Source organism: Sphaerodactylus townsendi, linkage group LG04 (assembly GCF_021028975.2).
Source record: "Sphaerodactylus townsendi isolate TG3544 linkage group LG04, MPM_Stown_v2.3, whole genome shotgun sequence".
Classification (NCBI taxonomy): Eukaryota; Metazoa; Chordata; class Lepidosauria; order Squamata; family Sphaerodactylidae; genus Sphaerodactylus; species Sphaerodactylus townsendi.
This window is the reverse complement of record NC_059428.1, coordinates 44,050,967-44,076,665: the sequence shown is the minus strand read 5'-3', so window position 1 is coordinate 44,076,665 and position 25,699 is coordinate 44,050,967. Positions and strand designations below refer to the sequence as shown.

The 25,699-nt window shown below is 38.6% G+C and overlaps 1 protein-coding gene across 3 annotated transcripts in view; it reads left to right on the top strand.

The window, feature by feature from the left end:
• CBLB (Cbl proto-oncogene B) overlaps positions 1-23,068 on the top strand; it is an 85,003-nt gene extending 61,935 nt beyond the window's left edge. For 2 of the 3 annotated variants that reach the window (XM_048493602.1, XM_048493604.1), the window contains 7 exons: positions 692-786; positions 8,517-8,657; positions 11,066-11,151; positions 11,469-11,597; positions 13,960-14,097; positions 14,537-14,656; positions 19,101-23,068. In XM_048493602.1, the coding sequence (XP_048349559.1) occupies positions 692-786; positions 8,517-8,657; positions 11,066-11,151; positions 11,469-11,597; positions 13,960-14,097; positions 14,537-14,656; positions 19,101-19,363 (972 nt within the window). In that variant the 3' untranslated portion in view covers positions 19,364-23,068. The remainder of the gene's footprint in view (positions 1-691; positions 787-8,516; positions 8,658-11,065; positions 11,152-11,468; positions 11,598-13,959; positions 14,098-14,536; positions 14,657-19,100) is intronic. The other variant, XM_048493603.1, reaches the window with a different exon arrangement.
• Positions 23,069-25,699: the final 2,631 nt, after the last annotated feature.

Sequence of the window (25,699 nt, the reverse complement as noted above, 5' to 3'; positions counted from 1 at the left end):
CTGCTTCTTTCTTCCTTGTCACTCCAAAAAAAGAAGAAAAGAACCTTCTGGTTTCTGTAAAATTGAGATAAATTTACTTTCAGGCAAGCAGAACTTTTTTTCCAGTGGGGGCAGGGAACGTGGGCCACTTATTACCACCACCATAGCCACACAGTTTCTAGTTGCTTTAAAATTAAGATTAACTTATTTCCTGGCCATGAGGCCAGGCTAGATAAATTGGGATGTGGGCTCCTCTTGTGCCCTCCCCAATGACCACCTGGGGCTCATGCGCACCACAACCCACCCACCCACCCCGTTATGCATCTGTTGACTTAGTACAGGGGTGACCAACCTATGGCACTCCAGATGTTCATGGACTAAAATTCCCATCAGCCCCTGCCAGCATGGCCAATTGGCCATGCTGGCAGGGGGAACTTAGTGTAGTCCATGAACACATCTGAAGTGCCCTGGGATTAACCACCCTGACTTAATAGCTGCTCTAGGGCTTAGGGACACATCTGCCTTGTGGCTGTAAACCCCCCTTGTAGTTGCTGCTGTTGAAGCTTGCAGTAGTAGCAGACAAAACAGGATTTCTGAGCAAAATTCTTTGACTATCCTTCATAGATAATTCCTTATATCGGAAGTTTCACTTTATTCCTGAAAGCTGAGACAATTATAATACTGTCGAATTAAAGTCATATGTATCTTGCAGGTATTTTCAAATGGCCATCTAGGAAATGAAGAATATGATGTACCAGTTCGGCTCTCACCCCCTCCTTCAATTGGTGCTGCCCTGCCTAATATGAAGTAAGTTTAAAATCAAGAGCACTGATCATACCTTAACTTATGAGGAACTGAGTTTGCTGTAGTTAATTCTTCAACCTTTTAATAGGTTTTTTAAATAGAAAAGATGTTGCATTGTTTGAAAAATCATATATTAAACTTAATATATGAAGCAATAATGAAAGTCAGTATGTTCTGTTTGAAATTGGTTGTATTGCAACTCCTAGCCATAAGCAGGTTGAATAACAGGAGTTTCATTTTTTATTTATAGAGGAGAATGCATTGGGTAATACTTACGAATAAGTGTGGTAGGAAACCAGAAATAATGTGTGACAAAAAGGTGCCTTTTATATGTCTGGTGCACTCTTTCCAAAATCCAAATACAGCTGGTAGAACTGCAGGATAGGAAGAAATGACCAAATTAGCAGCTGCTGCTTTACACTAGCAGAAACAACTCCAAAGGGTAGCAACTTTGCCAGGAAAAAGAAAGTCCCATTCTAGTCCCCACTGGATTGGGTCCCAAGGCTTGCTTTTTATATTTGAAAAAGGGCCGTATACTTTGTTCCTTAATTTCATAGAAAAAGACTCAGCCTACCCTCTCAGCTATTAGTCAAAGGCAAAAGGGAACTTTGGGAAAATGCATACTAATGAGCTTAGGAAAGCACTTCATTATTATGCATCTCAAAGAAGTGTTTTCTTGGGCTCATTAGTATGCTTTCTCTATCTTCCACTGGTCACACTTTTATCTTGGTTTCCCTCTGGCCATAATGTGGCCTGTGCTTTTCCCATTTGTTTTGAATCAATTCCTGCAGTGTTAAGTCAATTTTTCATATGAGGTGCTGAGCTGTTCAGTGAGGTAGCCAGTCATCTTGCTAACTTTACATAAGATGTAAAACACTGTGTGGAGCTTTTTCATTTTGTTTTCCCTGTTAAACTTCCTTTGATGGCTTAAGAAGTTTCCATAATATGATGAGTTTTCTCTTATTCAAATGTAAGACAAAATAGTGTAGTAATTATATAATAGCTGTCTACATACCAAATTGTTCTGTAAAATGTTTTAAAATCTGTAAAATGCTTTAAAACCAGTAGATCTGAGCAGCAGATAATGGTAGTGGTCAGCAAAGAAACATTAACAGAGTTGTTGTTCCAATGGTAGTTACTCACCATAAAGAATAAGGGATTGGGAACTTTGGCTCAAGCTAATTGTAAAACAATTAAAAACTAACATTTGAAGTCAAATTGTAGATCTAGAAATATAAATTTGCAATATAAGTCACTGTTGAATTCAGGGACAATGTATAAAGCTATAAAATGTAAATATATAAAATATTGGACTGCCTTTATATTTTCTTAATAGTCTGAAAAATCAGTGTTGTTTACTTTTTGGAAATGGGAGCTATCGTATATGTTTACACATTAGTTATAACTAAACTGTATCATTCAGGGGATTATGATTGGGTTTCTCCTTGAAAGGTATGAGGCATTTAACATACTGTTGAATGTGCATTTTGTAAAAATTGATATATCTTTTGTGTTTTCTGTCATCCCTTACATGACAGAATGAATTCATCAAGGAAAAACATGTTTATTTTGAAGGGCTTTGAAAGCTGATTGTTCCTTGCAATTAAGTGTTTCGAATGCTGTCAGTTATTGCTACTTCTTCTTAGTGCTTTTTTTTTTGCTGATACTTATTATTGGCACTTATATTTTGCAGTTATATTATATTCTAACTTGAGAGCTCTTAAGAACAATAAAGCAGGATAGAAATCCTGTAAGTAAAAATAGATCTTTAATTTAGTACAGGCGTGCAGTACCAACCATGACACTCCTCTCATGAAAGAGGCAAGAGAGACATTTTTGCCCTTGTCTAGTTTCCCCTGCAACATAGATCATGTGAACCCAGGAGTAAACTTTCCAGTAGTCAGAAATATCTGTTGTGAGTAGAGGAGAACTGGGGAGGTTGGAGACAGTCAGTAGTTTGCCCTGACAGGCTGTGGAATCCTAGTCACAGTATTAGTAATGATAACTTGTCAGCGGAGGGACCATCCCACCCCTGCTATATAAGTGGCCAGATAGTGGGAGGAGGTGGGAACATACATTGTGCTAGATGTGTTTTCCTTTCCAAGCTCTTGCCATCCAAAATCAGCTGGCTAAGTGGGTGGGGAGACTTGGAACTGAAAGCACACAGGATGCACTTTATCCTCTTTTCCTCCAGTCTCTGCAAGCTAGTTGATTGTGTGTGATGGGAGATCTTAGAGATAACACGCCAGAGATGCTTTCTGCTTGAGACCTAGAAGCCCCCTTCCTCATCACCTGGCTGGGGGCAGAGGCGGCAGCAGCAGCTTGTTCCAGAAAGTATGTGGGACAAGGTTTCTGTTGGAAACCATCTTCAGCCAGGCCGCTGCTGAAATCTTGAGACACTTGTGAGACTTCATTCAGCATTTTCTGTTCGTGTTACAACCTTTTTGAAAACACGCACATATTTATTTATGGTTTGTAAAACTCATTTTTAAAAAATACGATGGGGTTTTTCATCACATTTGTGGGTTTCCCCGTTGGCGGATTAGTCCCTTCTTTCTGAACCTAGCCATATTGAGTGGATTTTTTTGATCTGTGCTCTGGGATTATGTTCAGAATTAGATATATAAATTGTTAATTATTTATGACTGAAAATCTATTAAAACTATTGAACAGGTTTAAACCAGTTGAAGACATTACAAATGACAGTAGGGTTATATGTTAGATTTCAAAGTGAGGATGGTAATTGAAGTACACCCATCAAAATAGTTAAAAGCACTGAATGTGTTGTATATCAAGGATGCCCTGTGAAACTAATAAAATTGAAAGACACTCCTAATAGGCTGTAGTGTGTTCCCCAGTTTGTGTCCCTGTGGTCTGGTTGTTTTTGCTCCTAACATTTCATCTGCTTCTATGACCGGCTTCTTCAGAGGAATGTCATGTAAGTGTGTGGAGTATGGTGGTGGAATATATGTTTTGTGCACTTCATAGGTGTGTCTGTGAGGAGGTCAGGTGCATTTGCGTGTGTCTGCATGGAGTTCATTTGCACTTTCATTACCATGTGTACAGGAGAAGTTAATTTGTAGTTGCATTTGAATCTCTACTTTTTCATTTTGGTGTTTTTTAGTACTGGCAGCCAGGTTTTGTTGATTTTAGACTCTTCCTTTTGCTGAAACTGTCCCAGTGTCTTTAGATTTCAATGACCTCCTTGTGTAGTCAGTAAGTATTATTATAATATCTCATTGTTTATCCGTGTCCCCAATTTGCTACCAAATGAGTCTCAGTTTTGCAAATATAAGAATGCCTCTATCTTGATATGAAGATTCAGAAGGCCACTCTTTTAATATACTAAATTGCTCAGTTTTATCACAAAGCACAGTTTTTGGGTAGTTCTTTTATATGAGTTTTGTATCCAGTACAATAATGCAGCTATATATCGAATAATACTGATTAATGGAATAAATGGGATTGTCAGTACTGGTCGTAGCTTAGGGTGACCATCCGACCCTATTTTTGCGGGACACTCACACTTTTCCGTAGAGTGTCCCGCGTCCCGCTGGGCTTATGTCATTGTCCCGATTACGGACAATGGCCCCAGCAGCACACTGCCTTTTGCGGTGGTGCTCCCCAGTCAGGAAACAGGGAAGCACCCCAGAAGGCTTTTGGGTCGCTTCCCTGTTTCCTGACCAGGGAGCGCCGTGCAAAAGGCTGCCTTTTGCTCTACATAGCTTAGATTCGTCGATGTAGCGGGCTTCTGGGGCTTGCTTGGTTTGCCGCTTGCTTGTCACAGAAGTGGACAAGCCCGCCCAGAATCAACAGCGCGTGCTTCTGAGGCTTGCTTGCCGTTTGCCGCCCTGTCACGAAGAGTGACGGCGATTTAAAGCGGCAATGGCTGCAAAAGCACCTCGTGTGCTATGACTCTCTTGATAGCAGCGCTTGGCACGCACAGCCGCTTCCCCGTCTCGGGATGGAAAGGTGACCATCTGGTCACCTTATCGTAGCTGGACATGGAATAGGGAAGTGTGGGCATGAAACCCTTGTTACCATGAGTCCTGTGAGTAGGCTATAGAGAAATAGAGAGTAATTACACCTTTGGGGATCGGGCGGTATAGAAATTGAATAAATAATAATAATAATAATTCTAACAGGACTGTAGGGATAAAGAGGGCCCTGAGCTCTTTGGAGAAAGAATAAAGTATAAATGTGACAATAAATAAGCTAACTGTATGCAGTTGGGCTAGTAGTTCAGCCAGTAGGTCACATGGTATGGCTTTACGAGCTGATCGTATGTGATTTAGTGGTTAAGAGTGATGGACTCATACCTAGAGAACCAGGTATCTTTCCCCACTTGTGTACATGAACCTGCTGAGTGGTCTTGGGCTAGTCACCGTTCTCTCAGAACTTTCTCAGCTCCACTTACATCACATGGTGCCTGTTGTGACAGGAGAAGGCTATTACAAACTACTTTGAAACTCCTTCAGGAGAGAAAAGTGGGGTATAAAAACTTACTCTTCTCTATATTGAATGGTGAAATAGATGTACCAGAATTAAAAGTTACAGGTGTGGATGACATCAACTTCTACATCAAGCTTTGCACACAAACCTCTAATTTTACTAGTGCCAATCATCCGAAGAGTGGGGAAATATTGATTCTGTCTAGTTGTCATTGGGATCATGCCTTATGTGCATGTTTCTAGAGATACCATGTCACACAGAATGCTAGACTAGGGCCCTTTCCACACTTGCAGAATAATGCACTTTCAATCCACTTTCAATGCACTTTGCAGCTGGATTTTACTGTGTGGAATAGCAAAATCCACTTGCAAACAATTGTGAAAGTGGATTGAGAGTGCATTGTTCTGCATGTGCGGAAGACGCCTAGATAACTTTTATTTTTATTCAACAGATTTCTTATAAAGAAAGGGCAGATTGAGTCTTTAATATATAAAGAAAGATGGCTAAAGGGTGTCATAGTTAAGGTTTATAAAATTATAGATGGTGCAGGCAAAATGGATGGAATACCCTCCTCTAACACTTGAGGTGACGCAATGAGCTTGATGGACAGTCGATGCAGACAAAAGGAAGTTTCATTGAGTCACGAGAGGAAAGGTAGGGTACAAATATTTTAAGGTGGGGTAGTGAGTGCATAATTATGGAATCAACTGCCTCAAGATGTAGAGTGTTGGCGTCTAACTTGAGTGTTTTAAAAGGGTGCTGCCCAATTTGGGGAAGATAGCTAACATGCATTGATGGTTAGATGAAATATGCATGTTCAGAAGCAGTATACTTGTGAACACAGATTGCTGTGGAGCGATGGCAGCAGGAGGCTGTTGTATTCATCACCTGCTTGTAAACTTTCTGTTTGGTTAGCCATTGCAAGGAACTTGCTGGACTATTGGTTCAATCCAGCAGGAGCTTTTCTTAGGATAAAATATGTGATACCTAAATAAATCATAGTTGACAGAATAAGTCATGTTTCTAACCAGTTCAGACATACTGAACTCTAGATGTTTTTACTTTTGATGCATTTTCTTAAGCTAGTTAAATGTAAAGAAGATGTATGGAAAAACCAGGTTTTTGCTTACTGAAGCCATCCTGCTATATTGCCTTTCTCCATAATCTGTAGATGGTGTTCCACTCAGCTCTGCTTTGCTAACCCATAACCAGACTAATTTGATGTGTATTAACAGAATGAGATTGCATGAACCAGCTTTACTAACTTACCAGGGCTGAGAACCGTCCTCTTTTCAACCTCAGTTCTCAGACTAGGCTTAAAACCATAAACTTTCTGGCTATAGCTTTCAACTTGTTTAAAACAAGTTAAGTCAACATTCAATGTTATGTATAATCAATCATAAGGAGTCTTAAGAGGCTCCGTATGATCAGAAATCCATCTGCAACTGAGATCCTCGTTTCCTGAATTAGGACCGGTCACTTTAAAATATTTTGTGTTTGAACTGGGGTAAATGCAAGAGGCATGAAGAACTTGTAGTTTAAGTATATGATGTCCTTTGGCTCCCTCTACAGAAGGTGGTTAAATATTACATTGCAAAAAAGGCTCTGATTCAGTTTCATAGCTCTTTCCTGGAGATCTGTCTTCAGTTATTCTGCCAATAAAACCTGATTTTTGTTTCACACTTGTTTTTAATTCTCATATCTTTTGTGTGAAAGAAATGAATATTATGGTTTATTTAAGAACAGATGCATTTTATAGTTGAAGGATTTCACTTTAATGTTGTACATGATTTAACTTTCCCATGATAGTTACCGGTAGTAGGAACACTTTCCCTCATTTTGACTAGCACCTTGAATTATGTCAGAAAACATACTTTGAGCCCCCTGTGTAGACAGAAATTGTTGGGTGGGGAGTATAACTTTGTATTGCATTGTACCATTCTTTCATAGCAGATATAAAGATTGAATGGGATAAAAAGAAATGATTTCAATCTTCTCTTATCGGAACGAATTTGCAGTCACGGCTGGAAGTCTAGAATATTGTGTGTAGGATGTGGAGCATCTAGTGTCACGGTCCTCTTTTCCAGATGCTGTCTAATACATGGCTGTTAAATGAGATCATTCACAGCTTGGGAAGTGGGTGTCATTAATATGCTGCTGATTTCTCTGAGCCTCCAGAAGCTTAGGTCTTCCTACTAGATAAATGTCTGCATGCCATAGTCAACTAAAGCAGAGTTTAGACAGTACATAAAGCAAGATTGTTAGGAAAATCTGATGTCCTGGACACGATTTACTTGGTAGTGTGAAGTTATCCTTAGTAGCAAGAATCTGGAAGCCTCGTTTTACTAAGAACAAAGTGAGGTGTAACAAGTTTCAATGATGCCCGGGAGGTGATACAGTCTGGACTAGACATGTAGAGAAGATTGAAGAGACAGACTATACTATTTCACATAGCAACAGAAGTATAAAATGGAGGTGATGGTGATGATGTGAGCTGCTTTGGGTTCCCTGTTGGAGCGAAAAGTGAAGTGTAAATTACATAAATAAATTTTAAAATTGGTTATAGCTGGCTGAGACCAAGAGTGAAAGAGACCATGGGGCTATAGCAGGTAGCTCAATGAAAATGTCTGTGAGTGGCTGCAGAGAAAAAAAGCAAACTCCATCCCGGGAATTATTAGGGAAGGGATTGAGACTAAAATGGCAAATATTGTAATGTCCTTGTATATGGTCATGATGTAACCTTGTTTGGAATCTACTGTACAGTTCTGGTCATTGTATCTCAAGAAAGATGTTGCAGAGCTGAAAAAAAGTACAGAAGTGAACAACATAGATGATCAAGGGAGCATCTTTCCTATGAGAAAAGACTGGATATCTGGGCCTTAGTTTAGAGGGAAAAAAGGTCAAAGGAAAACTTTGAGGAATATAATCTGACTCAAATTCTTAAATGTCTGTGTTGTATCTTTCACTGTTATGGAACATCTGCTGAAGATAAAATGGATTCATAAAGATTAAGCATTTAATGCTCTCAATAATCTCATAATTTTGCATAATCTAACAGGATAACCCCCATACCTTAGAAATAGAATAGGAAGATGGCTGAAATTTTTGTTAAATTGTGTGTATGTAATCTTAACTATATGAAATCACTGCTGTTGGCTAATTTTGAGTCAAATAGCTCAACCTAATTTACCTTACAGAGTTGTTGTTCATGATTAAGTATTATATACATACATCTGTTTTCTATAAAGATTTACCTAGACTTGATATATTTTTATCCTGAGGTGTCCTGTTTCTGTTGTAAATCCCCTCCCTGAGAAACCAAGGGAACATGTAGAAGATGATGAGTATAAGATTCCTTCATCCCATCCTGTACCTTTGACATCACAATCGCCTCATTGTCATAATATAAAGCCTCACATCCGGTAAGATGATTTGTTAAGTAATATAAATCAGCAGTTCAGTATGATTTTATATTCTTAGATGTCTTTGAATGTGCTAAAAATGTGTTGGTGCTGGTTCATTGAGCATTTTGGGTTATCATGATGAAGTTTTCAATATACATTGTTCACAGCGTTTACAGAACAATTTTTCCCCCTGCCGTTCATCTATGTTTTCATCTAAATACTTATCCAGTATGGGTGACTTTTTGTTCTTCAGTATCTGTAATCCTAATTTTAAGTTCCCTTTTAAAAATTTATTCAGTAATGCCTTACATATAAGAAATACAGAAATCTGAAGAAAGCCACTCTCCATCAGGAAGTTCTGCTGCACGTACCCTACAGAAATGGATGAGAGCTACAGACGTGCAGTTATTCTTTAAACCTGTACTGGCTATATATTTCTTTAGGGCTGGTACAGTTCATTTTATGATTCATGTATTTGAAAAACATGCTGTTCTTAAATGCATCCTAATGTTGTAGGACGTACAAGGGGACTTTTCAAGTTCTTGCTTTCCACTGCTACATTTGATGCTCCAGGACACTGAAGTCTGGGGATTGGCTTCTCTGGTGGATATGAAAGGTTGTTATAGGAAGATTTCCTCATGCCACTCTTAAAATCATGCACCAGAAATCAAAAGCAGCCGGATATTGGTCTGATTATCATCCTTCATTTCAGTTTAATTTCTTCTTTTATTCATCCATATCCCCAAGATGACCACTTTCATATTAAATATATTCAGTACATTGTTCAGTGATCATTCTAAGTGGATTTCTACAAATCCTACTTCAGGTTTTCTGTTATAAGAACATAAGAACATAAGAACTAGCCTGCTGGATCAGACCAGAGTCCATCTAGTCCAGCATTCTGCTACTCGCAGTGGCCCACCAGGTGCCTTTGGGAGCTCACGTGCAGAATGTGAAAGCAATGGCCTTTTGCTGCTGCTGCTCCTGAGCACCTGGTCTGCTAAGGCATTTGCAATCTGAGATCAAGGAGGATCAAGATTGGTAGCCATAGATTGACTTCTCCTCCATAAATCTGTCCAAGCCCTTTTTAAAGCTATCCAGGTTAGTGGCCATCACCACCTCCTGTGGCAGCATATTCCAAACACCAATCACACGTTGCGTGAAGAAGTGTTTCCTTTTATTAGTCCTAAATCTTCCCCCCAGCATTTTCAATGAATGCCCCCTGGTTCTAGTATTGTGAGAAAGAGAGAAAAATTTCTCTCTGTCAACATTTTCTATCCCATGCATAATTTTATAGACTTCAGTCATATCCCCCCTCAGCCGTCTCCTCTCCAAACTAAAGAGTCCCAAACGCTGCAGCCTCTCCTCATAAGGAAGGTGTTATAAACATAACTGTTATAAACATAGACATTTTTATCAGACTGCAAATATTTACAGGCACAGGCTGTAGAATGTGTTATGTTGTGATTCAAAACATTTCTATAGTTCAGATTCAATTTCTGTCCCTTTAGCTGTACACTGAGATTTAATTACTCTGACTAGTAGATCTGTGCTCTTGTTCAATAGATGTGCTAGCCATAATATAAACAAAGGTATGATTACTGTCTGAATATATGAATAATTAATTGATTTGTATAGGTGAGAGAACCTCTGATACTGTGTTACTGTGGTTGTCTCTGCTTTTGTTTTCTCACATTAGAATAGCTACATTCTAGTGTGCCGTAGTGGTTAGAGTATAGGACTAGGACCTAACATGACTGGATTCAAAACTTTCACTCAGACACAGAAGGCCAGCATGTAATTTTGGGCCCACTGCAGTCTTTCAGCTTAACTTACCCTCAGAAGGTTATTGTTTCAAGATTAGCTGGAAGCTGGAGGAATGTTGTGAAAAGCTGCTTCATAACATCAAGGTGCTATTGGATATAAGGGAAGGTACAGCAGAAGTTGAACCTTTCATGTGATCACTTACTCTGTTCATCCAATACTCTCACAGAAAGAGATGACAGGATTTTCCTTTGATTTTCCTCAAACTGCCTTCTCTTCATGCATCTAATTCATTATACTCTGAATTAATTGGTAATATTTCTGCTGAATTTTGCCTTTTTTTTAAGAGTTGATATTGCATAACTCCCAAGATATTTCACCTTTTTAGGAGGAAATACAATCACTGCCAAAGCTTACCTCAGAAAAAACAAAAGCTTTGCACTAAGTAGAAGTTATGATAACTGCAATATTCTCATACAGACTTATGTATTTTACTTTACATTCTCCCTTTCAGTATAAAAGGACATTCTGAATAAATATTTTCTAAAAAATAAAAATACAAGTTTTTAACTGTATTTAATATTCATTGCTGCTAGATGGTCTTTTTTTCCTTCATGTGTTCATGTGGCTTTCATTATACATATTTGCATGTCTACTTTCAGTGTATGTGAGAACGGTCAGTGCTCTGGAGCAATTGAAATGTACAGTGCAGCCTCTGAAATGAAAAGACTGAAACATCCAGAAATAGGTATGTCATTTCACGTTTGGTTCCTTCCATGCCTAGGTAAATGTAACAGTAGTCCCCTGTGCAAGCACCGGGCCGTTACTGATCCATGGGATGACATCATGTCATGCTCTTTACTAGAAATTACTTTTTTGAGGGGGTTTGTCAAACTGGGCACTCATTATACAGACCTGGGAAGGCTGATCAAACTCAGATTGTGAACAGAGCTTTGACTGCAATACTTCAGCTTACTATTTGGCACCATAGGGCTCTGTCTAGAAGATAATTAATCCAAGATTATGTTTTTGGAAGTACATAAACTTTGCTGCTTTATTGTTTAGGAGATGCCTTTGATCCTACAGTTCCAATACCTCTGCCACCCGCACGGCCTCCTATCAAGGACAACTTGAAACATGGCTCAGTACTGAATAGAACACCCTCTGATTATGACCTGCTTGTACATCCTCTAGGTTGTATATTCTTTTGAATCTACTAGTAGCTTCTTTCTATAGTGTAACTTAAGGGAAGCCAAAGAACTACTACTTTTCTGCATTTGTAGCTTGTGGTGTTTAAATAAAATATGTTGCATTGGATCATGTGAGTTATAAGTGAAACATTCAGATGTATCTCTCCCAACTTTTCCTTCTCCAAAATCCCTCTTTGAGCCTCCCCAAAAGCTATTGGTTACACAAGGGAGTTGGTTGCAATGAGGAGGTGGAAATCATGTAATGTAGTCTCTCCTCCCTGCCATCCATCTGGTGTATTACTGGAATCACAACTGGCCGAATATTGTTAGGGTTGATTTTGCCAAATTCATTTTCCTAACTGCAACTCGCATGCTCTGGGTATGTTGCCCATGAAGCTTATCCAATTGCCCCCCACCCTGATACATGTAACAGTAAGTCAATTGTTTTCTATTCAGCTAACAAGGAGGTGATTTTTTTCCCACCAAATTTCTTATTTTTATTGCAACCCCTGTGCTATTTTTTTAAATCTATCAAGGTCTTCTGATTCTTAGCTAAAAGGAGCTGCTAGGAAAAAAGAGAGACTGAAAAATATTGCCCTCCATTTATTTATTTATTTTATTGGATTTGATATCCTGCTCCTCCCAACTGAACAGCCAGGCTCAGTGCAACTAACAAAAAATCCCACTTAATATGGTGCTAATTCTTTCAAATAATGTAGAAGTGCCAATATGGTATTCCAGCTACAACCAAACCTATAACGTCCCACTCTTTTTAGATATATATATAAAATTGGGGGGAGGGGAGGGAGGAGACAAATCTCATGGAATCCATGACACAAAACTCATGGGATCAATCCAGTATGTTTCAAGTAATTTAAATTTAGAAATTTAAAAATAGAAATACATGATAAATAGCAACATTAAAAAGCCATGTTTCACAAAACCGTGAGCAGTGTGAATTTAGGGTTCTTCCAAGGCTCTGTGTTTTTGGTTCTAACAACAGATTCTCGTTCTGTTCTGGAGTCTTTTCCATAAGACCTCTTAAAGTTTGAGTAGCCATGTGATATATTGGCTGCTGCTGCTGGAAGAAAAAGCAGGAAGCCCAATACAGATGGGGGGAACTGAATGGGCTGTGGGAACGGCGCTCGGTTATACCAATGCATTTGCCCCTTCCACCGGTAGAGAGGGCAAAGATGCCAGCATCCAGGCAGTCCAAAGCTCTGCGGAAACAAAACTCAGAAGTGGGTGCCACTGCAGAACAATTGTGATATTTGAACAGACGTCCGTGTGGGGTGGGCCATGGTGTTTCCTGGTTGGAGCCAACTGTCATGAGCTTTTACCAGTGTTCCAAGCCAGGAATACCACTGTCAGAGCACTCCACAGTTACACTTACTGTGCAGTTACACCGCAGTTTTGTGCTGCTTAAGCCTGTTGGGCTATGGGGCAGTTAGGGCAGCAGGAGGGTTTTTCGGTTGCACTCCTTTTCACACTGTCCAAAGCCTCTGTGGTGGCGGCACGGCTCCACCTTCACAGTGCCATCCCTGGCCATCTCCATGCTCCTCTTGCACAATAAGAATATCTTACACGAAGAACTTACCGGAGTGTTCATTGTATGGTAACTTTTGGTGTTACTAATGTGTGTCTCTATGTCATAAATAATAAAAATTTAGAGAGCAACATACAAAAGTAAAGTAAAATTTTTTAAACTATATAGTAATTGTTAGAGACTAGCAATAGTTTTCCCTCTGGTTAACTGTAATAGTAACCCTTATGTATGACATTATACAAAAGAGATTTGTGCATTTTTCTGTGGTGTATATATACATTTGAAACACAAAAAAATTCACAAGCTAAAATTTTAAAAATGGTAAGCCACTTACAGCTTCCTTCTTATTCACCATTGTCTCCTGGGACTTTGTTGGATTGAAACAGGTTCCAGTGAAAGCCCCCCCCCCCCCCAAAATCAGGCCACTAAATCCAAGAAACCTACTGATACTTCATATAACATTGTCCTGTGGGCTCTAACCTATTAGCCTATCAGTGAATGTTTCCTAATAATAAAACTGTATGCTAAACCATTTTTGTTGTGGCCGCTGGTGTTGGAAATTAATGGCATGTGTTATTTACTAGAACACATATTGTCTAAACTCATGATGATTGTTTTAGATGCTAGATAAACTTCCAGAAAGAAACAGGTGGCATATGGTGAAAGCTTACTATTTTTCCAATGTTGTTTTAAATGCTGACTTACAGTTTCATTACTGGAGTTGCTTAACTATGTGGCCAGCAAAACCAACTTTAAGCTTCATTTTTAATCATATCATTCTTGAAGATTTGCTAATACAATGATTTTTCTATAAATGCAGAAGATGCAGTTGACAACCCACCATCCTCACTTCCTCCGCCGCCACCCCCTGCACGTCACAGCCTCATTGAGCAAACAAAACCATTTGGTGCAGGCAACAGACCTTTGTCAGGACACGAACTTTACCTTCCCCCTGCAGGTAATGTAAAACCAATCAAAATTGTAATATTGTAGTAGAGGATTAATCGTACAGATAAAATTGTATTCAAATATTAGTTGGCTTTGTGAATATTAATCGTACAGATAAAATTGTATTCAAATATTAGTTGGCTTTGTGAATATTTCTTGACTATAAATTTCTTCAGGGTTAGACTTAAAGAACTTGAAATAGGAAGATATAAAGGCATGATTTCTTCCATTTTCATAAAGGGATTTCAGGAAGACACGATCTATGCTGGACATATCTGCACTGGGGAGGAAATCTAGATAGATCAGAATATGTACTCATTGGTTCTAATCCCAGTCCAGTAAAAAGCGTGACAAATTTTGATGTTTGATGCTGGAGCTGTGAGATTCAGTTCAAGCACTAATACAGTTAAATATTAGAAATATATAGATTTTTTTCCTTAATTTTGTAGAACTTTTATTTGATCCAGTAAATGGCTTAGTTCCCTTGCCTCCAGTTCGAAGGTTAACTGGTGAAAACATGAAAACCCACAGAACATCCCAGGAATATGACCAGCTTCCGTCTTGTTCAGGTAAACAAAATACCTTATACAGTTGTTGCTGACTCTACAGAACAAGTCAGAAGGCTTGTGGCACCTTAAAGACTACCCACGTTTATTCCAGCGTAAACTTTCATGGGTTAGAGTTCACTTCAGGTACAGTGAAATGAAATAATTTTCCTCAGATTTATCCAGAAAGTTACTGAAAAGAAAGGAGAAAAGGGGACAAAATAGGCAAAAAGAGGCCTGATGTCATAAACAGTTCCTCAAGTATTTCCCCAGTAAAAAAAAAGAAATAGATAGCATTAGCTTCCAAAAATAGTGAGATGAATGGTAAGGTAGAGCATTGGAAATTATGAGAAGAAAACTTAATTTCCTATCATTTGGCTCCCAGTTTGTCTGTAGGCCCAATTCAGGGTGTTGATATTGACCTATAAAGCCCAATATGGCTTGTGTCTAGCACAGGGGTCTGCAACCTGCGGCTCTCCAGATGTTCATGGACTACAATTCCCATCAGCTCCTGCCACCATGGCCAATTAGTCCAATTGGCCATGGTGGCAGGGGCTGATGGAAATTGTAGTCTATGAACATCTGGAGAGCTGCAGGTTTGCAGACCCCTGGTCTAGCATACCCGAAGGACCACTTTTTCCCATAACCATCCCCCCTCACGTTCAGAAGCTCTTTGAAGTGCTTCCACCATCGGATGCTAGAGAGGGGGCAGCTTGAGAAAGGGCCTTCTCAGCTGTGAAATTTTCTCCCCAGGAAGATTAATTTGCCTCCCACTGTCATTGTCTTTTGCTGGCTGGTGAAGACTTTTTGTGTTATGCTTGGTGTTCTCTCATTAATTCTTATGTGCCCTCTTGCCGGTTAGTGTGCTTTTTCTTCAATTTAAGTGTTAATATGTTTTATTTAATCGTTTTATGTAGTTTATTTGTATTTTAAATTGTTTTTAATGTTTGAAGTTTGTTGATATTTTCATATACACAACTTTGGGGACCCTGAATTAGATAGAACGGCAACATAGAAATGTTTCAAATAATATTAATGGATGTTGACATTAAAGTTCCTTCTGACTTTTTTGGGGGGAAAGGGGCTTATACAAACCATTTCTAAAAGTTATTTTTGCAAGAAAAGTCACAAGACACTTATTTCATACAAATGTTCAAACTTTTGCATGACTGTTATATTAGGTTCAATGTAATTGTGCATATAATTTGTCCAATGCTGGCTCCTCGTATAGAACTACAGATTGGTCCTCTTGAAAACAGCCTAAGAGTTGTTTAATCTTAGTTCAATTATTCCATGATACTTCTTGAAACAGCTTACAATTTGTGTGTGTGTGGGTGTGTGGGTGTGTGTGTGTGTGTGTGGGGAGGGGGGGATATATCATTTTTATATATGCATATTTCTTAATCTGAAGATTACCACCAGTCTTCTAAAATGTCCATATGTTTCAACCACAAATACTAATTCAGCATGATCTGTAACAATGCTTTCAATTTAAAGTAAATTAAATGAGAATTTGTATAGTAAACCATGCCATAATATAATTGAAAGTATTTATAAGATTGATTGTCTGTGGAATTAATAAGTGTCACAGGGAACTAGTTCACTCTGGATCAAGCTGAATGAAGCATTTGTAGATAATGTTTGAATTCTAGAAATCGAACCATACAGTTCATAGTGCAGATTTTATGCTTATTCTAGTCTATTTCATGATCGATCCAAATCAATTTTAATGTACTTGGTATAAAATAGAGAGAAGATTTTTAAAGCCATTTTGAATATCACATAAACCTCAAGCTTATTCTGCATGAACTGCAGGCAAGTTGCCAGTCATTCAATTAAATATATTTAATTGATCAGACCAGAGTCCATCTAGTCCAGCACTCTGCTACTAGCAGTGGCCCACCAGGTGCCTTTGGGAACTCACATGCAGGATGGCCTTCTGCTGCTGCTGCTCCCGAGCACCTGGTCTGCTAAGGCATTTGCAATCTCAGATCAAGGAGGATCAAGATTGGTAGCCATAGATCGACTTCTCCATAAATCTGTCCAAGCCCCTCTTAAACCTTTTAATACCAATGTCTTTGTTGAGATTCCACATGATCTTCGCAGCTACTACAAAAGTATGTTTTGTCATGCCATTTTCTGTTCTGTTCCTGAAGTTCTGACCTCTTACTTCCTTTCCACTCTTTAACATGTATCTGGTTTTCAGCTCTACAAATTCAACGAAAAAAATTCACACACTTTATTTAATGCACAAACTGTAGAACAGTGAGGGCTTAATTTTTCTGAATTATCCCTCTGCTTTGCAAAGAGTCCACAGGCTTTTGGCATTTATGATGTCAATTACAACTGTTGACATCTCTGGCTTTACAGAACATTCTGGCATGAGTCCATTATGTTCAAAAGAACAAGGTCCTTTCTGGGGTGCTGTGTGGTTTCTGAGCTGTATGGCCGTGTTCTAGCAGCATTCTCTCCTGATGTTTCACCTGCATCTGTGGCTGGCATCTTCAGAGGATCTGATAGTTGGAAAGTAAGTGGATTATATATACCTGTGAGTAAAGGTCAATAGGTGAAGGCATCTGAATAGGAGTGGCCTGGCAAGTGAGTAACAATGAAGTGTAGCATGGAGTACAGAGAAGAAGGTTCGAGCAGGAGGCATTCGGTCCTTTTACCTCACTAGTATCATCCTGCCTGTGTGAGCTTAGCCATCACTGATCTTGATTTAGTGTTTTAAAACTGGTAAAGTACCTCTGCCCTTCCATTTTCATGGTTTTCTTCCCTTTCTGTTGAAGAAATCCATGTGCTTAGATTTCAATGGCTTCTCTGTGTAGTCTGACGTAGTGGTTGTCAGAGTGGTCCAGAATTTCTGTGTTTTCAAATAATATTCTGTGTCCAGGTTGGTTTATTATGTATTCTGATATTGCTGATTTTTCTGCTATTATGTGTTTAGCTATTGCTGATTGCAGAACACATAATAAACCAACCTGGACACAGAATATTATTTGAAAACACAGAAATTCTGGACCACTCTGACAACCACTACGTCAGACTACACAGAGAAGCCATTGAAATCCACAAGCACATGGACAATTTCAACAGAAAGGAAGAAACCATGAAAATGAACAGAATTTAGCTGCCAGTTTTGAAAAACACTAGAGTCAAGACAGTGACTAAACAGCTCCACGCAGACACAGGATGACTATAGACAATCAAAGGGAACAAAGGCCAGACTACTTCTATTCAGATGCTTCACCTATTGACCTTGCTATCTCCATTGTTACATGCTACACTTCATTGTTACTCTCTTGCCAGGCCACTCCTATTCAGATGCACTCACCTATTGACCTTTACTCATAGGTATATATACTCCACTTGCTTTCCTTTCCAACTATCAGTTCCTCTGAAGAAGCCAGCTACAGATGCAGGCGAAACGTCAGGAGAGAATGCTGCTAGAACACGGCCATACAGCCTGGAAACCACACAGCACCCCAGTGATTCCGGCCATGAAAACCTTCGACAATACAAGGCCCTTTCTGTCACTAGAGTTATGTTTGTAATGGACTTTTGAAGCCTGTAACTTCAATTGGTCCCGAGTGTCTTAGAACGTAGGTTTCAGATTCAGAAAAGATGTGATTTACAACTCAGTTCTAAACTTGTCTCCAGAGAATTTAGGATGCTGATAAAGCCCTGCTTTGGCCACAAAGCTGTTCAAGTGAATGGGAAAAGGTAGTTGTAGTAGGGGGAGAGATTTGCTGGTCAATATGACAGTTATGTGAGGCTGCTAGTCAGCTTGACTGGCTGATCCTTAATTACTATGCTTGATATCACCAAATTTCAGCTGTGCTTTCCAGATAACTGAAGGGCTGCCCCTATATGAGATCCCCTTGCATGGATACATGCAATCATGGATACATGCAAGGAGATCTCATATAGGGGCAGCACTTCAGCTATCTGGAAAGCACAGGTGAAATTTGGCAATATCAAGCCTAGTTTTTTTCCCCTTCCTTGTAGTGTTCTGCATGCATGCTGCAGTGGGGTATGTGGCCATATCGGCTGCACCAGTGGTTGTTCTCGTAGCTGCCTGTGTATCACTGTGCATCATTGGTAAAGCTCAGAGGAGTTATTACGAACAAGGTTACAAAATCTTTGTTATCACCGTAGGACAAGCAAATAATATGAACTTAGCAATTCTGGGACATTGGCATTGGGCAATTTGTACTGCCTATCCATTTTATAAATATGCACTTTATTAAATTGAGAAAGTCATGCATTTAGGAAAATTTATTTTTATTAATGGTATAATGAAGAAAATCACGTAAGCAGATTTATTGCAAATCTTTCCCTGGCATTGTAACAATTAAGCTCCCACCACTTCTGTAAAGCTTGACTTTAATCTTCCCAGAGATGTTTGCTGCCTTTACTGTTTAATAATGATCAAATGCAGTTCTTTCTTTCTTTGATTTTTATGCAGATGGTTCACAGGCACCAGCCAGACCTCCTAAACCACTTCCTCGCAGGACTGCTCCAGAAATACATCATAGGAAGGCACATAATTCTGGCATCTCTTCAGAAAACGTTGATGCGAAAATTGCAAAACTCATGGGTGAAGGCTATTCATTTGAAGAAGTAAAGCGGGCCCTTGAAATAGCTGAGAATAACCTTGATGTAGCACGGAGCATCCTGAGAGCATTTGCCTGCTTTCCTCCACCTACTTCCCCACGCCTTAATCTATAGCAGTATGAAAAGCCAGTTCACCATGTGCATGAGTGAGATCATGACATCTGATGTGATATGGGGTTCAAGAGACACTTCTTCGCAAAGCATCTTCAAAGTGTCAAGGTCTAGCAGTTGTTTGGGTTTTTTTAAAGAACTGCTCAGTTCAAGACACAAGTGGATTGGAACTTCTGTATTTTTGCTAGCCATACTTTTTTGAATCAGGGTTGAACTGACAAATAATTTAAAGAAGTTTACTTCCCATGAACTTTTAATCTGTGAAGTGCATTTTTTCATGTTTACAGAGTGGTGAGTGACCATTTTCAGGCTGATAGTCCTCCTGTGTTGTTCATATTTTCTATTCCTGTGTGGTATTTTCACATATTTTTGTACTGACCAGAATCATCAGAGTCATTTATTTCTTCCTAAATGTCCTCTCCATTTCCATCCCTTTTTTCAGAAAGCTTTAATGGTTTTTTGCATTTCAGTATCAAGCAAATGCAGGAAAAATGTGGCCTTCACTACTGATATTTTTTTCTGGTATACTTTTGCTATTGTGTGTGAGAGAAAAATGAATGGTAATACATTGTTTTGTCTTTATACTGATTTTCGTAAAGGCATTTTGACCACGACGATGGGCAGCTTTCTTGGACATGTGACCGGCAGGCTTCAGTGCCTATGTGATTACATTATTAAAATACGAATCCATATTAAAATGCATGATGCAGTAGTACCACCGAATATACAAAGTAATGTGTAAATCATTTCTGGTGCAGATTTTACAAATCCAAATATATGTGTTAAAAATTCTTCAGTTTCACGATGAAGTTGGTATTATTCATTTATGTGCTTTTCATGCCTTGAATATCTTCAGGCATATTCCACAGATCCATCTTACTGAACTATGTTAGTAATAGCCTGGTAAATTACAGTCCTCTCCTCTGGAAAATGGATGCAGTTAATTTCCTGTTTGAGTGATTATTTTCCAGTTCATCACAAGTTTAGGGACAAGTTCATGTACAGCTGGAAACTTTAAATCTTGACTGGTGTACTGTTAAGTCTTAATGCTGCAGTAGCACTATTTTTTGAAAAGCATTTAATTATGCCACACTGTTACCGTAAGAATATTTAGGGCCCAGATCAGCTGGTCCCACAATATCCGCTGTCTTGGAGATAGCATAAAATTTTCTGCCTTGAGTGTCACAGCAGTGTCCTATACCCTTTATTTGGAATTGTTTTTAGAAATCATGTCATCTAGCATCATTACAACGTTACATAGATTTTTTGAAACTCAAAAACCGACAGCATGTATCATATGCTGATAGCATTTACATTGAAACCACAATGATTATATATCAGTTTTGCTCCGAAACATCTTTATAACCGAATGAATGTGCGATGTCCTCACTGAAGCTCTTGATCAGAAGCATTTGATATAGGATACTATTACTAAGCCAGAATTTATAATTATTTGATTCAAAAGTTAATTCTGAAAAATGGCAAAGCTTCGCAAAACTGAATATCACTGTTAAGTATGAGAAAATTACTTTTTAAAAACCTGAAGACTTATTTTAGTACATAAATACCTAGTAGCATACTGCTAAGTTGAATTGCATTTTGCCTAGGAAAAAGCTTAAAAGTGTAACTTCTTTTATTAAACAAAATTATTGTAACAAGTGAGCAGACTGATTCTCATGCAGCAGTTTCTCCAGTCATAGCTTTTGTCTGGTTTTTAAATACAAAGTTTAGGACAAACGGTGAATATTTCTCCCTCTGCATGACAATTTAATTTTCTGTTTTTTTAAGTAACAATTATAAATTATCATTGAGTGTGGGGTTTCAATTGTGAAAGAATTGTACTTATTTTTGAGGCGAAATGCTGATTTAAATCTTGTAAATTGCACAAACTAAGGACCAAGCACAGTGTATCACTGTATGTTACCATAACAGATTTTGCAGCGATCATGATAGAGGTAGACATATGACACATGCTGGAATTTGTCATTAATAGAACAGGTTTGTGAATAATCACATCATTTGAATCTGACAGAACTACCAGATCATTCTTGAGCAGGTTACAAGAACAGTATATCCCAATGAAGCATATTCACACAAATGCAAGACCTATTCTGAAAATTATCATGCAGATGAGAAAAAAATATATATATTGAGTGAGAAGTATCTCTATTAAGCTAACGGTGATAGTTACTGCTGTTGGATTAGTGTTTGTTGTACACAAATTAGCAGCCTTAAAAATATAAGGGGCAAGGATCTATTCTCTACAGAGTCCTTATATTACACAAAAGAAAGGCTTGTTCATACAAGTACATGTTATATTGAAGCACACAACCCTGTGCTTGATAGCACATATTCCAAATGGGTCTAATTCATAGCATTTACAATAGGTGCTAGGTTAAAACAGAGGAACTGAGAGTACTTGTTCAAGAGTTTTAATGGATCATCCTACCACCCTTTTCACTTCTTTCAGCATTTCATTGCATAGGGGTAAATTCTGCTGAATCAAATGGCAAACCAACAATGCTAATATTTTCAACAATATGCAGTTCAAACTAACCTTCAGATGTTTGTTAAAATGAGTGAAGAGAAGGGGGTACACCAAAGCAAAATGAAAGCAAAGAAATTAATGGTGCACAGTGAAACAAATTCTTTAATTTGTTCTAAATATTTTTTAAACCTAAATAATTTTTGCAATTCCTATGTGTTCCGGATGCAGTTTTGCCAGAGGAAATCGTTCAGATTCTTTTTAGTAATATCCCTGTGCATGCATTACTTTAATGCATTGCCTTAATGCATTCATGGGAAAGTTACTAAAAAGAATCTGAAAGATTTCCCCTAACGAAACTGCACACAGAACACACAAAGACTGTAAAATTATTGAAGAATTCATTTCTCTTTGCACCATTTGTTAAAATGTGTGCCGGTATTAGTAACTTGATAAAAGTCTTTAGTCAAATGTCCATTTTATCACAAGAGAACACTGATGAGAATAATGTGAATCGAATTTGTACCGGAAGCACCATCACTCCATATTGAAGCTTTACTTTGCACTGACCTGGTAATTGTTTTAATTTGTGTCTTAAAGCCTGATGAATTTGGAAGCAGACTAGTATATTTTAAATCGGGTACCGCCTGCTGACCTGGAACATAGCGCTTCTAGGGCTGGTTTCTTGAAAGGATTGCAATATTTTTCATTTTTGAAGGTTTATTTTCTAAATAACTATTTTATCTGAAAATGCCTTTTATAGACTTGTCTAATGTGGCAAACATAGTGTTGTGATCAATTTATATTTTATTCGGTGTTTTTTTTATTCTGAATATTATGTAACCTCAAGTAACTTTATCTGTTCTTGTAAGGTATTTTATAAAAATTAATGTTAACAGAATGCTGTGTTTATCATTTATGTTTCAATTAATTTGTTTCTCTAAAGTGTTTGCTGTATGTTATAAATATGAATATGCTTTTACAATGGATAAAAATAGACATGGGGGGTGACTGCTGATTTTGGTTTTTATCTCAGGATCCAAGATATGATCATGAATGCCTGTATGTCTCTATACCCTGCTTGGGCCACTGAGACAAGCATTTGGCTACTGGAAACATTATTGTGGACCTTAGTCTGACTTGGCAGGGCTTTTAATTGCAGCATTTGATAATTTTCCCTTGAGTCGAATTAAAGAGTTGGTTATTACCCCTAAATCCTAAAACAATTTGGTTTCTAGTTCTAAATTGCTTCAGGAGTTGTAACTTCACCAAAGGATTGTTATGTTGCAAATGGGCCACAGCAGATGCCAAAACTTCACCCTTCTTCTGACGCAAAGAGCCTTGTGCCAATGCAACAGCCTCTTGCTTCACCAGAAAATTCTTCAGTTACATTTTGTAAGGTGCTGCCTGCTATAGTTCTATGCCAACAAAAACTGAATCCTACATCTTATGATCTGTTGTGCAGAGTTGTGTAAATTCACTTTTGTCAATCAGCAATGATAGATACTCAAGATACAGAAAGGCATATTGAACCGGATCATCTAATTTAATATTGTCTTGTGTGACTGGCAGCAGTGAAGATGTCTCAGCGGTCACTTCATGACATCAGGAACTTTTTAGGGCAGAATTCAGACAGTAAGTTTCCAGGACTACGTGAGCTTTGACTCACAAGATCTTATACCAGTGGTGGTTTTAGAACCTATAGCGAAAATGGTGCCAGAGGTGGTACTCGCAGGGGAAGTCCTCTCTGTGACAGCACGCGGTGCACAGAGTTAGATAAATGTGATAATAGTGTAATTATGTCAGGGAGATTGTTAGCATTAAACCTAAGACCTAGTTTTGGGGAAGCAGTGTAGGTAGCCCTGTTAAGCGCTGTTCAACCCTACTGATTTTCATGGGAAGAACGAAAGTGTGATCCTTTACCTGGGAGTAAGCTCGGTTGCTGGCAATGGGGTTTGCTTTTGAGTAAACCCTCCTAGGGTCGTGATTCACCCATTCGAAGCATTGCACAGTTGCTTCAAAGCAAAGCCACCGACTATCACCAAGCTTACTCCCAAGTAACCTGTGCTTTGGGTTTAACCACTCATTTTCTATACTAAAACTCCTCAGTATTGTGGTTAAATCTGCTACATGTTGGCGTACTTATGCGATAAATAAATGGGTTTTGGGTTGCAGTTTGGGCACTCGGTCTCGAAAAGGTTCGCCATCACTGTCTTATACCATAGAAAAATGCATTCATCTTTAAAGTGCTACTGGCTGTAAATTTTGTTGCAGTCGTATGATCCATGTCACTGAGACACCAATTTCTGAATGGTACCGCAGCTAGTGGTATGATCTGCTTATGCATCCTGTGAGCACACCACATTCATTGATGACGATCAGAAAAAAAGGTGGCAGCACAGCTGTACCAGATTTCAAAGAAATTCAGTTTAATTCTGAGGAGTTTCAGTTGGTTTTCTTGATGATATAAAAAGGTGCTTCATAAAGTGGTCCAAACGAAAACATTTGTAAATTGTTGCCTAATTTAAGTCTATGGGTAAACTTTCCAGGCTTGCTTTCAAGGATGACATTTGCGCTTTGATTTTCTGATTAATTTCTTCCTGGATGCTTCACTTTCAGATGTTTTATATAGGTCAGGGACGTAGGTATAGAGTTTTTTATGGTGGGGTCATGCTGGTAGGGGCTGATGGGAATTGTAGTTCCTGAACATCTGGAGAGCCGCAGGTTCCCTACCCCTGGGCTAGCCCAAACAATGCACCCCCTGCAGGCCAAAAACAAAAACACTAAAACGCTGTAAAAACCCACAAACGGGGGCGGAGCTTCGGACATGAATGGGGGGGTTCAAACCCGAGAACCCCCCCTTACCTACGTCCATGATATAGGTCCTTTATTGACGGCAAGATTCTAAAGGCCCTGGTGAATCCAAAACCAGCCTTGTAATAGAGCCCCAATTCTATGAATCTGTTTGAGAAATTCTAGTTCAGTTTCCTATTACAGTAAGCTGGAGTTGTATACTCCCCCTCCTCCAAACTATTTAATCTATGATGTAGGCCCAGACTAATGAAGACTATGGCCACTTTTAAGATAAAACAGTTGTCTGGGCTAACATTTAATTTAAATACATTGACATTTCGTTATATATTTCAAAGTGAATCTATTAATCTTTTTGTGCATTTGAAAGTGGTGGTGCGTTTTGTCCTTTCTGTGAATAGCAAGAGAAATGGACATTGGCATCAAGACTGAGTAGTTCTCCAAGTTATTTGAAATTCTCGCTTTTAGTTCAGGTAGTCAATGTGTAATATATCAAGGGCAACAGTGATAGAGAAGAAAGGACACAGGGAGCAAAAACCCTGATTCACCTAAAATACTGATTTCAGTCCATATTTTCTCATTAGCTTCAGCTGCACATATTGTCCCACATCTCACATTATAAATTAAATCCACTGACATGGGGAAAAGCTGAGCTTTGTGAGTTCTCACGTTATGACATGTTGAATCGAAAGGTGAAACCTATAACAACTTTATTTTCTCACCACTGTGTGCATGAAGGGCTTGGTAGGTCTTCACCTAGCCATTGTGTCTTGTGTTGAAGAACTGGCCTTGTCTTTCGGAATGTCTTGTTTACTTGAGATTTTCACCAGTTATCATTGTCTGAAATTGTGCGTGTTCCTTCTGCATTTAATAAGGTATTTTCTCAGTAGCCAGTGTGCAAGACTTTTCTTAGAAAGCTAGTAATGGTACATAGGCAAATGGACAGAGTTGGTGCAGGCATTGTGAAGAAAGAGAAGCCTGAAGGGCTTTTAGAATCTGCCATTTTTATTATTATTTCAAAAGAAAAAATACCACAAGAACAT